This window comes from Carcharhinus amblyrhynchos, chromosome 3, assembly GCF_965287045.1.
Source record: "Carcharhinus amblyrhynchos chromosome 3, sCarAmb.v2.hapA, whole genome shotgun sequence".
In the NCBI taxonomy this organism is placed as follows: Eukaryota; Metazoa; Chordata; class Chondrichthyes; order Carcharhiniformes; family Carcharhinidae; genus Carcharhinus; species Carcharhinus amblyrhynchos.
Window position 1 is genome coordinate 26,802,441 of NC_137326.1, and position 14,010 is coordinate 26,816,450.

At 44.5% G+C, this 14,010-nt stretch overlaps 1 protein-coding gene across 1 annotated transcript in view; it reads left to right on the top strand.

Annotated features, from left to right (window-relative positions):
- Positions 1 to 14,010, top strand: part of LOC145337704 (voltage-dependent L-type calcium channel subunit alpha-1D-like) — a 651,603-nt gene that overhangs the window by 297,797 nt on the left and 339,796 nt on the right. The window contains exons 5-6 of the mRNA XM_080182539.1: positions 5,472 to 5,623; positions 12,113 to 12,265. Of these exons, the coding sequence (XP_080038665.1) occupies positions 5,472 to 5,623; positions 12,113 to 12,265 (305 nt within the window). The remainder of the gene's footprint in view (positions 1 to 5,471; positions 5,624 to 12,112; positions 12,266 to 14,010) is intronic.

Below are 14,010 nucleotides of genomic sequence, written 5' to 3' on the forward strand. Positions count from 1 at the left end.
TTCCTCAGTCAGTATCTTAAAACAGATTATTTCAAGGCTGAGTGTGCTGACAATGTAAGAAGTCTGACAACACCAGGTTTAAGTCCAACCGATTTATTTGATAGTAAACTCACAAGCTTTCGGGGTTTGCCCCTTCGTCAGGTTCACCTTCTTACTGTGTTTACCCCAGTCCAACGTTGGCATCTCCACATCATGTGCTGACAATGCCATGCATGTGCAGTTGTTGCGTGCCACCATCTTGAAAGGTGGTAATGCAGAGAGGACACATGCTCGGTGATCACTGGCCCTGGAATTGCAAATATTACAGCATATACGAATTAGGAACAGGAGTAAGTCACTTGACTCCTCAAACCTATTCCTCCATTTAGCATGATCATGGCTGATCTGCTTATAACTTCACCCTCATGTTTTAGTCTACCAATAACTTTTCACCCTCTTGTTAATCAATAATCAATCTAACTCTGCCTCAGACTGTTTCCACCGCATTTTGAAGAAAAAGTTCTAGAGACTCACAACAGTGAGAGAGAATATGTCTCCTCATCTCTGACTTAAATGAGTGACTCCTTACTTTTAAACATTGACCCCTTGTTGTAGATTCACAGACGAAAGGGACCATCCGCCCCACATCCACTATCAATATCTGTTAGGATCTTAAAGATTTCGATCAAGCTGCCTCTTGCTCTTTTAAACTCTAGTGTATACAAACCTAACCTCTCCAGTCTTTCCTTGTATGACAGCCTGCCAATTCCTGGAACTGTTCTGTTAAATGTTCTTTGTACTGCTAATGCATTTACGTTTTCCTTAAATAAAGAGATCAGTACTATACACGGTACTCAGATGTGGTTTCACTATGTCCTGTTCAACTGAAGCATAATATCCCTATTTTTGTAACCAATTCCCTTCATTGTAAACAATAATGTTCTATTTCCTAATACTAGCTGTATCTTGTGAATCAGGTGGTAGAACTTATCAGGGATTCCACAGTTCTCTTATCCCCTCTGATTTCCTAAACATTTTTATTGACTTTTTCCTCTCTTCTTTTAAGGCAACTTTCTTCCAGGGAACCATGGGTGACATTCTCTCCTGCTCCTGCTGATGAGTTCAATGGCAGGTGGGAGGAAGAATTCAGCTGGAGGCCCAAAAATTGGTTGTACAACCTTCTGCTGGTGCCCGCCATGGCGGATTGGGAAAGATGCTCAAGGCTGGTGTGAAACTCATTTGCATCCCATAAATTGAATGCAGAAAAAGATTTGACCATCCATGCTGGATTCTCCTCGGCGCCAATGGGAAAACATGCTGGTGTGAAAAGCACCTGGAGCAATGTGGCACCCAGATATCGGGACTTAGCTAAGCAGTGCCTGCAGCTGCCTATGGAGTTCAGAATTTAGGCCGCTGGCAGGCCTGGACTCGAGGCCACTGCATCAGTGGGTGGGAAGAACATCTGCTGGTGGACCTTCCAGATTCGGTGCCCTAGATAGAGGGTATCCATCTTCCAGACTCAGAATATTCATAGAGACCCATCTTCTTTCTCAGGAGGTCTATTTTCCAGCCTGAGTGCTATTGGGGATCCATTGTCATTTTCAGGAGGATCACCTTTTTTCAAGTGGTCATCCAATTTTTCAATACGATGCCCAGATAGGATGGTGGATTACGCCATCAGGCTGCTTTGCCATTGAATATTGCACAAAACTGTTGCATAATTAATGAGGTCAGGCCATAAGATTTGGAGTTTACTAGCTGGCCTACATAGCAGGAAGCACTCCATGTTCCTGCCCCGCCACAGGACTTAGTTCAGACAGGAGAATTCCACCCCATCTTGTCATCGCAACATATCTCAGGGGTGTGGAAGGGACAGTGTGTAATTAAGTCTATATTCCATCACCTGTATTCCCTGTTGGTGCTTATATGCGCTGTACTAGAAGAAACAAGCCCCAAAGTTGCAATTAGAGTTGTGGACATCATTGGCTGGATCAGAAACTTCCCCATCCCTGGAATGGGAAGCCTCCCCAAGGAGACCACACCCTGACTGCCAGGGGCTCAAACTGGGTGAACAGCTTCCAACTGGCTTAGTATTTCTTGCAAATGACTATATAGGGTTCTGCAAATGCGTGCCTAAATGCACAGATGTTGGTGGCCATCTTGCTTTGGCAGGCTATAGTCTACTTGATCATTAATACCTTGTTAGTTATGGGAACTTGTTATGCACAAATTGGCTGTCGTATTTCCTTCATTGCAACAAAGGCATGATACAAATACAAGTCCTTCTTTTAATATCAAATATTGAGCTAGCTGAAAGGTAGAACCAGGGGAGTGCAATTATTGGGGAGGGAGGTCGGGGGGCCGTGGATGGAAGAGGATGGCACACAGTTATCCTTCTCAGTAAAATCAGAGAACAGTGATCAGATTTCCACTTGATTCAGTTGTGCGCATGGGACATTCACCTGAATGGCTTAGTAAATATGGTGGTGGCGATAAGGTGTGGTAAGTGCTCAATATATCAACTTCTCCAATGCCTCCTTTCTGCAAGGTGGGCCAAGTTAAAATTGGTCAATAAATCAAATTTAATGGATGTGCCCACTTAAAGTTCACTGTCCATGATTTTTCAGTTATAGATCAGTTACACAAACCTAGCATCTCTTTGTGCTAAAATTCTCCATTTTACTTCCCTTTAAGACACATACATCCTTGACTTTCTAAGTTATTTTAATGAAACTCAAAGTAAGCTTGAGGAAGAGCACCTTATTTTTGACACGGCATTTTACAATCCTCCGGACCAACCATTGGGTTTCATAACTTCAGTTTATAATCTGTATTCTCGTTTTTGTTTTGTTTTTCTGTGTATTTTTAAATGCTTTGTTTTTGGATGGCAGCTGTTGGTGCTGACTCTGGTTTACGATTTACATCTCGGCCAGAACCATCTTTTGTTTTTTTAAATCTGTTCCATTACCAATCGCCTTTGCCTTGTATGACCTTTTGTTATTAATCCTTAAACCTTACTCTCGAGCACAAGCCTTTTATTTTGTTCTCCTGCAACTCCCACACTGCCCTCCCCCCCCCCCCCCCCCCCCCCGCCCTCCACCCTTACCCTTCCTTGACACACTTAAAGCCTGTTATATCTTTAGCTTTTTCCAGTTTTGATAAAAGGGGCTAGCACTGCTGCCTCACAGCACCAGAGTTCCATTCTTGGGTTGGGTCATTGTCTGTGCAGAGTCTACACATTCTCCCTGTGTCGGTGTGGGTTTCCTCTGGATGCTCCGGTTTCCTCCCACAGTCCGAAAGATGTGCTGGTTAGGCGCATTGGCCATGCTGAATTCTCCCTCAGTGAAACTCAACAAGTGCCAGAGTGCGGCGACTGGGGAATTTTCCAATAACTTAATTGCAGTGTTAATGTAAGCTTATTTGTGACACTGATAAATAAACTTTAACTATCGCTCCAAGAACTGCTGCTAGACCTGCTGAGTATTTCCAGCATTTTCTAGTTTTATTTCTGTTTTCTTACTCCAATGTATTTTCATTGCTTTAAGGTTGAAAGGCAGGCTATTGTAAGGATAAGACTTTTCCAGGAATGGATTGGTTAAACCCAACTAAGATCTCCTATGCTAAAATCTTGCCTTGTCCTCTGCTCCATTAATGGATAACTGGAATCTGAAAGTAAAACAAGTTAACAATTTTATTCCACAATTTAGCTGTAAAAGATAGTCTCCAAGTAAAATTACAAACTTCTGATGGCAAAATTTAGAAGTCTTGCAAATAAAAACATGAAAGATGCCAAAAGAGTTAGTATATAAGTAGTTGCACCATTATTAATATCTGATAAGATGCCACTGAATTATCTATTTGTTATTATTACTCCGTTAACCCATTTTCTTGTTTCCTCGCCAATCCTTTTAAAAACTCATTATTTCCTCTCCACAAAAAAAATGCTTGCTACTCCTTCACCTAAAAGTCAAGGTACTGATTTACGACACCAAGATTGGGGGAACGGCAAATTGTGCGGAGGGTGTGGAGAGTCTGCAGAAGGATCTAGACAGGCTGGGCGAATGGGTCAGGAAATGGCAAATGGAATTTAATGTTGGCAAGTGTGAGGTGGTCCACTTTGGTAGGAAGAATGGTAGGAAGGACTATTACTTACGGGGCGAAAAACTGCAGCAGGCGACGGAGCAGAGGGACCTCGGGGTTCTTGTGCATGAGTCGCAAAAACCCAGCTTGCAGGTGCAGCAGGTGGTCAGGAAGGCGAATGGGATGCTGGCCTTCATAGCGAGGGGGATTGAATATAAAAGTAGGGAGGTCTTGCTGCAGCTGTATAGGGCATTGGTGAGGCCGCAGCTGGAGTACTGTGTGCAGTTTTGGGCGCCGCACCTGCGCAAAGATATTTTGGCCTTGGAGGGAGTGCAGAGGAGGTTTACTAGGCTGATACCGGAGTTGAGGGGGTTGAGCTATGAGGAGAGGCTGAATAAACTGGGCTTGTACTCGTTAGAGTTTAGAAGAATGAGGGGAGATCTCATTGAGACGTATAAGATGATGAATGGGATGGATAGGATAGAGGTGGAGAGACTCTTCCCGCTCAAAAAAGACAGTAGGACTAGGGGGCACAGCCTCAAGATAAAAGGGGGGCGGTTTAGAACGGAGTTGAGGAGGAACTTCTTCACTCAAAGGGTGGTGAATCTCTGGAATTCTCTGCCCGTTGAAGTGGTGGAGGCTGCCTCGCTAAATATTTTTAAGACGCGGGTTGATGGGTTTTTGATGAGAGAGGGGATTAAGGGTTATGGGGAGAAAGCGGGAAAGTGGAACTGAGCAGCGACAGATCAGCCATGATCTTATTGAATGGCGGGGCAGGCTCGAAGGGCTAGATGGCCTACTCCTGCTCCTATTTCTTATGTTCTTATGTTCTTATGTTCTTACGTTCAATGGATTTGCCTGTGAATGTTGCTCCCTCTGGTGGAAAAATCATACGCAACTTGGGGTTATGCTACTAACCAGTGAAGTTCTACTTTCATCTGAAAACATTGGAATATTAAGATTACAATATAGAGATACTTAATACTTTTCACCAGGATACTTTGTATTTATGACTACAGTGAGAGAACTGACTGCTGACCTACTTTGTCTTTTATGTCTGAAAGGATTTTAATGAAAAGTTAACGCTGCTTTTTTTATGTTTGACGAATGTGTGCAGAAACTATTTTGTCAGTTTATTAGTTGGATGCATCCCTATTTATGAAAATTAGGTATATTTAAAACTGGTTTTAATGCTCTAAGACATGCATTTTTATCATATTTGCTTTATCTTCCAAATAAGCAACATTCAAAAGTTTTGGAAAAATTATTTTGAATGTATTTTCAGATGGCAGTGATGATGAAACATCTATCATACAGTATAAAAACAGCAATGATGTACCATTCCACATTAAAATGAAGAAAGAAACTGATTGAAGGTATACTAATTCTATGTACTTTTAATTTTATCTCAGCTTGTTTAGTGTTGTTTTGGAACAACTAACCAAAGCAGAGACCGTAGATGGACAGGCAACTTCTGGTGGCAAACATTCAGGTGGTTTTGATGTTAAAGCCCTCCGAGCTTTTCGTGTGTTGCGACCTTTACGACTTGTTTCTGGAGTACCAAGTAAGTTTCTGCGTTTTAAAAACAGAATTTATTTTTAACTTGGCTTGATTGATCCCTCTCTTTTTCTCTAACTTCCTCCAGTCATACAGCCAACTGAGGAGTCTACATTCCTCCACTACTGGCCAAGTTGTAGACTCTGAATTTTGTTTACTCATACTTTGGGGGCTATGTCTTCTACTCTGTAGGCCATAAGCTATGAAATTCTTTCCTTAAACTTCTCTGCCTCGACCTCATTTTCTTTTAAGACACTTCTTGCACCTACATCTTTTACCAAGACTTTGGCCAACTGACCTCATATCTTCTTATGTGCCTTAGCGGCAGATTTTGCCTGTAGCATATAGGCAATATAAAAATGTGAATTGTTTACCAAATTTAATCTAGTTTGGGATTTGAATATTATCTCTTCAACTAACTGAGTGGCACGGTGGAACAGTGATTAGCACTGCTGCCTCATGGCGCCAGGGATCTGGGTTCAAGTAACTGCAGAGTTTGCATTTTTCCCCGTGTCTGCTTGTGTTTCCTTTGAGTGCTCTGGTTTCCCCCACAGTCCAAAGATGTGCAGATGAGGTGAATTGGCCATTCTAAATTGCCCCATAATGTCCCTACACTATTCTCCCCTGAATCTGGCTACATTAGGGGTACCATTCACATACACACGGGGCAGGGTAGGTGTAGGAAAATGCCTTGTTGAAATGGCAGCGCGGGCTCGTTGGGCCGAAGGGCCTGTTTCTCATGCTGGGTTGTTCTTTGTTTGTTCTTTGTGTCCAACATATGTAATGTGTGTAAGTTAGGTGGATTGGCCATGGCAAATGCACAAAAGTTACAGGAATGTGGGGGGAAGGGAGAAGATGGTATGATGCTCGTTTGGAGAGTCAGTGCAGACTTGATGGGCCGAACTGTAGGGATTCTATGATTCTTTGGATCCTATGCCGAATATACGAAATAACTCAGTTTAGCAACAAAGAAATAGAATTGCCAATGTTATTGTCAAAATAATTCTAATGCTTAGTTTGCTTTATTACATTTGAGTAATGTTCTGATCAAACATTATTTTTTGATATGCTTTATAATACTAGACACTATCTATATGAATTCCAAAAACATGACAATTTCTCATATTATTAAAGAGTAAGTCTACTGAAGTTGGTTCTTTTACTTTAAACAAAGAACAATCCAGCACGGGAAACAGGCCCTTCGGCCCAACGAGCCCGCGCCGCCGCATCACCCTACACCTATTCTACCCTGCATGTCTACGAATGGAACCCCTAACTTAGCCAGATTCAGGGGAGAATAGTGTCAATTTGGTAAAACCAATCAGCCTAAGAGCACATCTTTGGGGTGTGGGAGGAAACCAGAGCGCCTGGAGGAAACCCACGCAACCACAGGGAGAATGCGCAAACTCCCACAGACACAGGCCCAAATCCATGTATCTGCACAGCTAGCAGTGCTAGTCACTGAGCTGTTGCGGCGCCCGTCTACCGGTCCGGGATCAAGCACACACACCGACACGAAGTACTAGGCCACTCCCAGAACTTCCAAGAGCAGTCCACGCACGACCCACCGTGTGCATGCCCCTCGTTTGACACGAGGTGGACCTCCACCTGTGGAATAAAAAGACAAAAACGTTAATCTTACAAGCCTGCTTTTCCGGTGTCTCCTGAGGTTCTAACCTTATTTAATAGCCCCTACCATAACCCTCCATTTTCGTTTCACTCATGTGTCTATCTAACTGAACCTTAAACGAGTCCAACGTTCCTGCCTCCACCACCCTACTCGGTAGCGTGTTCCATACCCCCACAACTCTCTGCGTAAAGAACCTTCCTCTCACTTCCAAATTATACCTCTCCCCCCTCACCCTTAAATCTTGACCTCTCGTGTTTGTACCCAGTCTAGGGAGCAGTCTCTCACTATTAACTCCATCTATTCCCTTCAGTATCTTATATACCTCTATCATGTCCCCCCTCAATCTCCGTCTTTCCAAGGAGAATAGTCCCAGTTTCTCCAACCTTTCCTTGTAACCCAGCCCGTCCATGCCAGGCAACATCCTGGTAAACCTCCTCTGCACCCTTTCCAGAGACTCCACGTCCTTCCGGTAGTAAGGTGACCAGAACTGGACGCAGTACTCCAAATGCGGTCTAACCAACGTTCTGTACAACTGAAGCATTAGGCGGCAGCTTTTATACTCTATACCCCTTCCTATAAAGGCTAACATTCCATAAGCCTTCCTAACAACCTTCTCCACTTGTGACGCAACCTTCATGGATTTGTGAACCTGCACTCCCAGGTCCCTCTGTATGTCTATACTCCTAATCGGTCTACCTTTTATCACATAGCTCCTCTCTGCATTATTCCTTCCAAAATGCATCACCTCGCATTTGTCAGGATTAAATTCCATCTGCCACCTATCTGCCCAATGCACCAACCTATCTATATCCTGTTGTATCACCTGACAATCCAGTTCAGTACCCGCCAACCCTGCCATCTTGGTGTCATCAGCAAACTTGCTGATCACACCACCTACGCTCTCTTCCAAGTCATTTATGTATACTACAAAGAGAGGTTCCAGTACTGAGCCCTGCGGCACACCACTGGTCACTGGCCTCCAGCCCGACAAGGTCCCCTCCACAACTACCCTCTGTCTCCTATTACCCAGCCAGTTCTCAATCCACCTAGTTACCTGGCCTCGTATCCCATGCGCCTTAACCTTTCCTACCAGCCTACCATGAGGGACTTTGTCAAACGCCTTACTGAAATCCATATAGATGACATCAACGGCTCTCCCATCGTCAACCGTTTTTGTCACCTCCTCAAAGAATTCCACCAGATTCGTAAGGCAAGACCTCCCTCTAACAAAGCCATGTTGCGTATCCCTAATCAGATCGCAACGCTCCAAATGCTCATACATCCTACCCCTAAGTATTTTTTCCATTAATTTCCCTACCACCGATGTCAAACTCACCGGTCTATAATTTCCAGGGTTATCCCTACTACCTTTTTTGAACAGCGGTACCACATTTGCTACCCTCCAGTCCTCTGGGACCTCACCTGTGTCCAAAGAAGAGACAAAGATTTGCGCCAGAGGCCCAGCAATTTCATCTTTCACCTCCCTAAGCAGCCTGGGATAAATACCATCAGGCCCCGGAGCTTTATCCGTCCTTACGCTACCTAAAAGCCCTAGCGCTTCCTCCCTCGTAATAGATATCTCCTGCAACTGATCCTCAGCTCCCTCCAAGAGACCACACGATTCCGAACCCCTCTCCTTCGTGAATACCGACGCAAAGTATTCATTCAGGAGCTCCCCCATTCCCTCTGACTCAATACATAACTCTCCACTCTTGTCCCTAAGAGGACCAATTTTCCCTCTAACTACTCTCTTGCCTCTAATATAGGAATAAAATGCCTTTGGATTTTCCTTAATCCTACCAGCCAAAGCCATTTCATGCCCTCTCTTCGCCCTTCTAATTCCCCTTTTTAGCTCCCTCCTACTCTCTCTATATTCCTCCAGCGCACTCTCCGTACCCAGTCGTTTCGACCCAACTACGCCTCCCTCTTCTTCCTGACCAAGTCTTCAATACCCCCTGTAATCCACGGCTCTCTAATCCTACCTTTCCCATCCTTCCGCTTAACCGGAACATACCTCCCCTGCAACCATTTCATTTTGCCCTTAAAAGCCTCCCACTTGCCAACCGTGGACTTTCCAGCTAACAGTCCCTCCCAATCAGTGTCCTGCAGCTCCCTCCTAATCCTGCTATAGCTCGCCTTTCCCCAGTTCAGCACACTCCTGTTCGGCCGGCACTCGTCCCTTTCCATTTTTATCCTAAAGTAGACGGACTTGTGGTCACTGTTAGCCACATGTTCGCCTACTTCTACCTCACCCACCTGCCCCGGCTCATTACCCAACACTAAATCCAGTATAGCCCCTCCCCTAGTCGGGCTAGTTACATACTGCTCTAGCGACCCTTCCAAAACACATTTCACAAACTCCTCTCCCTCCGTACCCCCAGCTCTAGGCCCCCTCCAATTCACTCCTGGAAGATTAAAGTCACCCACTACAACCACTCTATTCTTCCTGCACCTGTCCAAAATGCCCCTGCAAATGCCTTCCTCCACCGACCTCGGGCTGTTGGGTGGCCTATAGTACACCCCTAGCAATGTGATCTCTCCCTTTTTATTCCTCAACTCCACCCACAGTGACTCAATCCCTGTCCCTTCCATATCGTCCTCCCTCTGCACTACTGTGATGTTTTCCTTTACTAACAGTGCCACCCCTCCACCTCTCTTCAACCCTCTTCTGTCACACCTAAAACACTTGTACCCAGGAACATTCAGCTGCCAGTCCTGCCCTTCCCGTAACCATGTCTCCATTACAGCCATCACATCTAACTGCCTCACAAACATCAAGGCCCTAAGCTCATCCGTTTTCCCTGCCACACTCCTAGCATTGAAACAGACACAGTTCAACCCACGAGTGTCCCTCAGAACCTCCTTCTCCCTGATAATTTTCCTTTCACCCGACTCTCTCCCAGCCACCTCCCCACCCCCCCTCCCTATTAGTTTAAACCATTCCTGAACACCCCAGCTAACCTCCCCGCTAAGACACTAGTTCCCCTCCCGTTCAAATTCTCCCCACTCCTCCTGTACAGTTGCCCTTCTCTCCTAAACACCTCCCAGTGATCCACAAAAGTAAAGCCCTCTACCCTACACCAATCCCTCAACCATGCATTCAACTGCATGATCTCATCATTCTTTGCCCTGCTAGTACTGGGCAGCAATCCAGAGAGTGCCACCCTGGAGGTCCTGCTCTTTAGTTTGGACCCCAACTCCCCAAATTGCCTACGGACCTCTACCCTACTCCTCCTTCCTATGTCCCCCTCCCCTACGTGTACTATGACCTCTGCCTGGGTCCCCTCACCTTTCAAAATTCCCTCTACCCTTTCCGTTACATCCTTTATCCCTGCTCCAGGGAGGCAGACCACCATCCTGGAGTCGCGCCTCTGTCCACAGAACCTCCTATCAATACCTCGGACCCTCCCATCCCCTACCACTATCACCTTGCCAGCCCCCTTCTGTCCCTCTAAGTCAGTCTCCCCTTCCTGCCTATCTTTCGGTGCCCCTGTCAACAAACCTTGGGGGTTTACTTCAGATTTCCCACCAACTAATCTTTAAGGAAATTGAAACACATATAGGCCAGAATTCTCTGGTCCTGCTCCAATGAGTGGAGTTTTGGCTGAGTGCCAAATTCTCAATTTTCGCTAGCAGCAGTGGTAAATGAATTTGGAGAATCTCGGCCATTGGTTGTTACATTATTGCGTTGCAAATTGAAATGTTTCAGATAGAATAATTTTGTTTTAAACATTTTAAAATTCACAATTATGTTGTAGATTAGCTACGTTTAAGAAAGAACATCGTAGGCCACACAAAGAGATACTGTAGGTTTACCAGACTGATTCCGGGGATAGATTTACCAGGCTGATTCTGGGGATGGCGGGACTGATGTATGAGGAGAAATTGACTAGGTTAGGATTGTTTTGGCTGGAGTTCAGATGAATGACGGGGGATCTCATAGAGACCTATAAAATTCTAACAGATCTAGACAGGATAGATGCAGGGAGGACATTCCCGATGATGGGGGAGTCCAGAACAATGGGTCTCAGTCTGAGGATTCAGGGTAGATCATTTAGGACAGACGTGAAGAGACATTTCTTCCCCCAAAGAGTGGTGAGCCTGTGGAAGTAGTTGATGCCAAGACATTGGATGTATTCAAGAGGCGGCTGGATAAAGCACTTGGCGCAAATAGGATCAAAGGTTATGTGGAAAAAGCAGGATTAGGCTATTGAGTTGGGTGATTAGCCGTGATCGTAATGAATGGTGGAGCAGGCTTGAAGGGCCAAATGCGTCCTGCTGCTCCTATCTTCTATGTTTCTATGTAAATATGTTCATAGATCATTGAACCCTACAGTGTAGAAAGAGGCCCTTCAGCCCATCGAGCCTGCATCGACCACAATCCCATCCAGGCCTACCTCATATCACTACATATTTTACCTGCTAATCCCTCTAACCTACACATCTCAGGACACTAAGAGGCAATTTTAGCATGGCCAATCAACCTAACACGCACATCTTTGGATTGTGGGAGGAAACTGAAACATCCGGAGGAAACCCAAGCAGACAAGAGGAGAGTGTGCAAACTCCACACAGACAGTGGCCCAAGCCAGGAATCGAACCTAGGTCCCTGGAGCTGAGAACCAGCAGTGCTAACCACTGTGCTACCATGCCACCCTTATTGATGGATAATTTTTCTGCTTTGTATATCCAGATTAACTTCATGCATTCCTATTGAACAGATTAGTTAGAAATATCAACCAGCAGATATCTTTATGGTTATTTTTGTAATGTCATAGCAATTCTTTCCTCATCTGTTCTTTTTTCTAAGATATGTTATAGTCATTATCTTACATCTAACTAAGTTGTTGTCTCTGTTATGTAAAGGCTTACAAGTTGTCTTGAACTCCATCATCAAAGCCATGGTTCCGCTTCTACATATTGCTCTACTGGTATTGTTCGTAATCATCATTTATGCTATCATAGGACTGGAGCTCTTTATAGGAAAAATGCACAAAACCTGTTACTTCAGTGACACAAGTAAGAATCCATTAATGCTTTCATCAGTTTCGTAAATTTAATACGTAAATATAATTTTGTCAAAAGGGTTGCCTTAAGTTACAAGTACTTTCACTGAGTACTGAAAGCGATAAGGAAAGTTTACTCGACTTATACCTAGATTTGGTGGATTGTCTTTTGAAGAAAAGTTGGCTTGTATTCATTGGAGTGATAGGTGACTTGATTGAAACCTCAAGGGCAGGATCCTCCCGTTTCATCTGGGGCAGTCCTGTTGCGAGTGAGAATAGAAAATTTGGCATTCCGGCCAAAACTTCATTCACTTTCAGCACCAACGGAAAATCTCAGCCACAGACGAGGATTAAGAGGAGGTTTCGGCCGTAAGATTCGAAGGAGTCTTGTGGAAAGGATGTTTTGTGTTGTGGAGAATCTAGATTGAGAGGTCACTGTTGAAAAATAAGGGCTCTCCTATTTAAGACAGATGAGGAGAAACCTTTCTCTCTGAGGTTAGTGGGTTTTTGGAACTAATTACTTCAAAACACATTGGAAGTGGAGTTTTTGAACATTTTAAAGGCAGAAGTAGGTTTTTGATATGAAAGGGGTGAAAGGTTATCCGTGGTAGGTGGGAATGTGGAGTTGAGGCTACAATTAGATTAGCCATGATCTTATTGAATTGTAGAGCAGGCTCGAGAGGCTGAATGGGCTACTCCTGCTCCTAGTTTGTATGTTCATGCTATGGAAAATCTTTGAAAAAATTGCCTTCAATTTTGTAAGTTCACTTGACATCACTAACATAGATACCACATCCCCTCATTGGTAACCACTTGCGCCTTTCTGAGGGACAGTATGATTAACATCAGTAGTCAATCGGCCTTTTTATGCCATGACCCACTGAGATCTGGAAGCAGCACCTGTGACCAGCAGTGTGCCTCAGTGATCAGTGCTGGGTCCACTGTTACTTGTCATTTATATTAATGATTTAGATGAGAATATAGGAGGCATGGTTAGTAAGTTTGCAGATGACACCAAGATTGGTGGCAGAGTGGACAGTGAAGAAAGTTACCTCCGAATGCAGCGGGATCTTGATCGATTGGGCCAGTGGGCTGATGAATGGCAGATAGAGTTTAATTTAGACAAATGCGAGGTGATGCATTTTGGTAGATTGAACCAGGGCAGGACTTACTCAGTTAATGGTAGGGTGTTGGGGAGAGTTACAGAACAAAGAGATCTAGGGGTATATGTTCATACTCATTGAAAGTGGAGTCACAGGTGGACAGAGTGATAAAGAAGTTATTTGGCATGCTTGGTTTCATTGGACAGAACATTGAATACAGGAGTTCGGACATCTTGTTAAAGTTGTACAAGACATTGGTAAGCCAAATTTGGAATACTGTGTGCAGTTCTGGCCACCCTGTTATAGGAAGGATATTATTAAACTAGAAAGAGTGCAGAAAAGATTTGCCAGGATGCTACCGGGACTTGATAGCTTGGGTTATAAGGAGATGCTGGCTAGACTGGGACTTTTTCCTCTGGAGCGTAGGAGGCTGGGGGGTCTTATAGAGGTCTATAAAATAATGAGGGTATAGATCAGCTGGATAGTCAATATCTTTTCCCAGAAGTAGGGGAGTCTAAAACTGGAGGGCATAGGTTTAAGGTGAGAGGGGAGAGATACAGAAGTGTCCAGAGGGACTATTTTTTCACACAGAGGGTGGTGTGTGTCTGGATCAAGCTGCCAGAAGTAGTGGTAGAGGTGGGTACATCGATGTCTT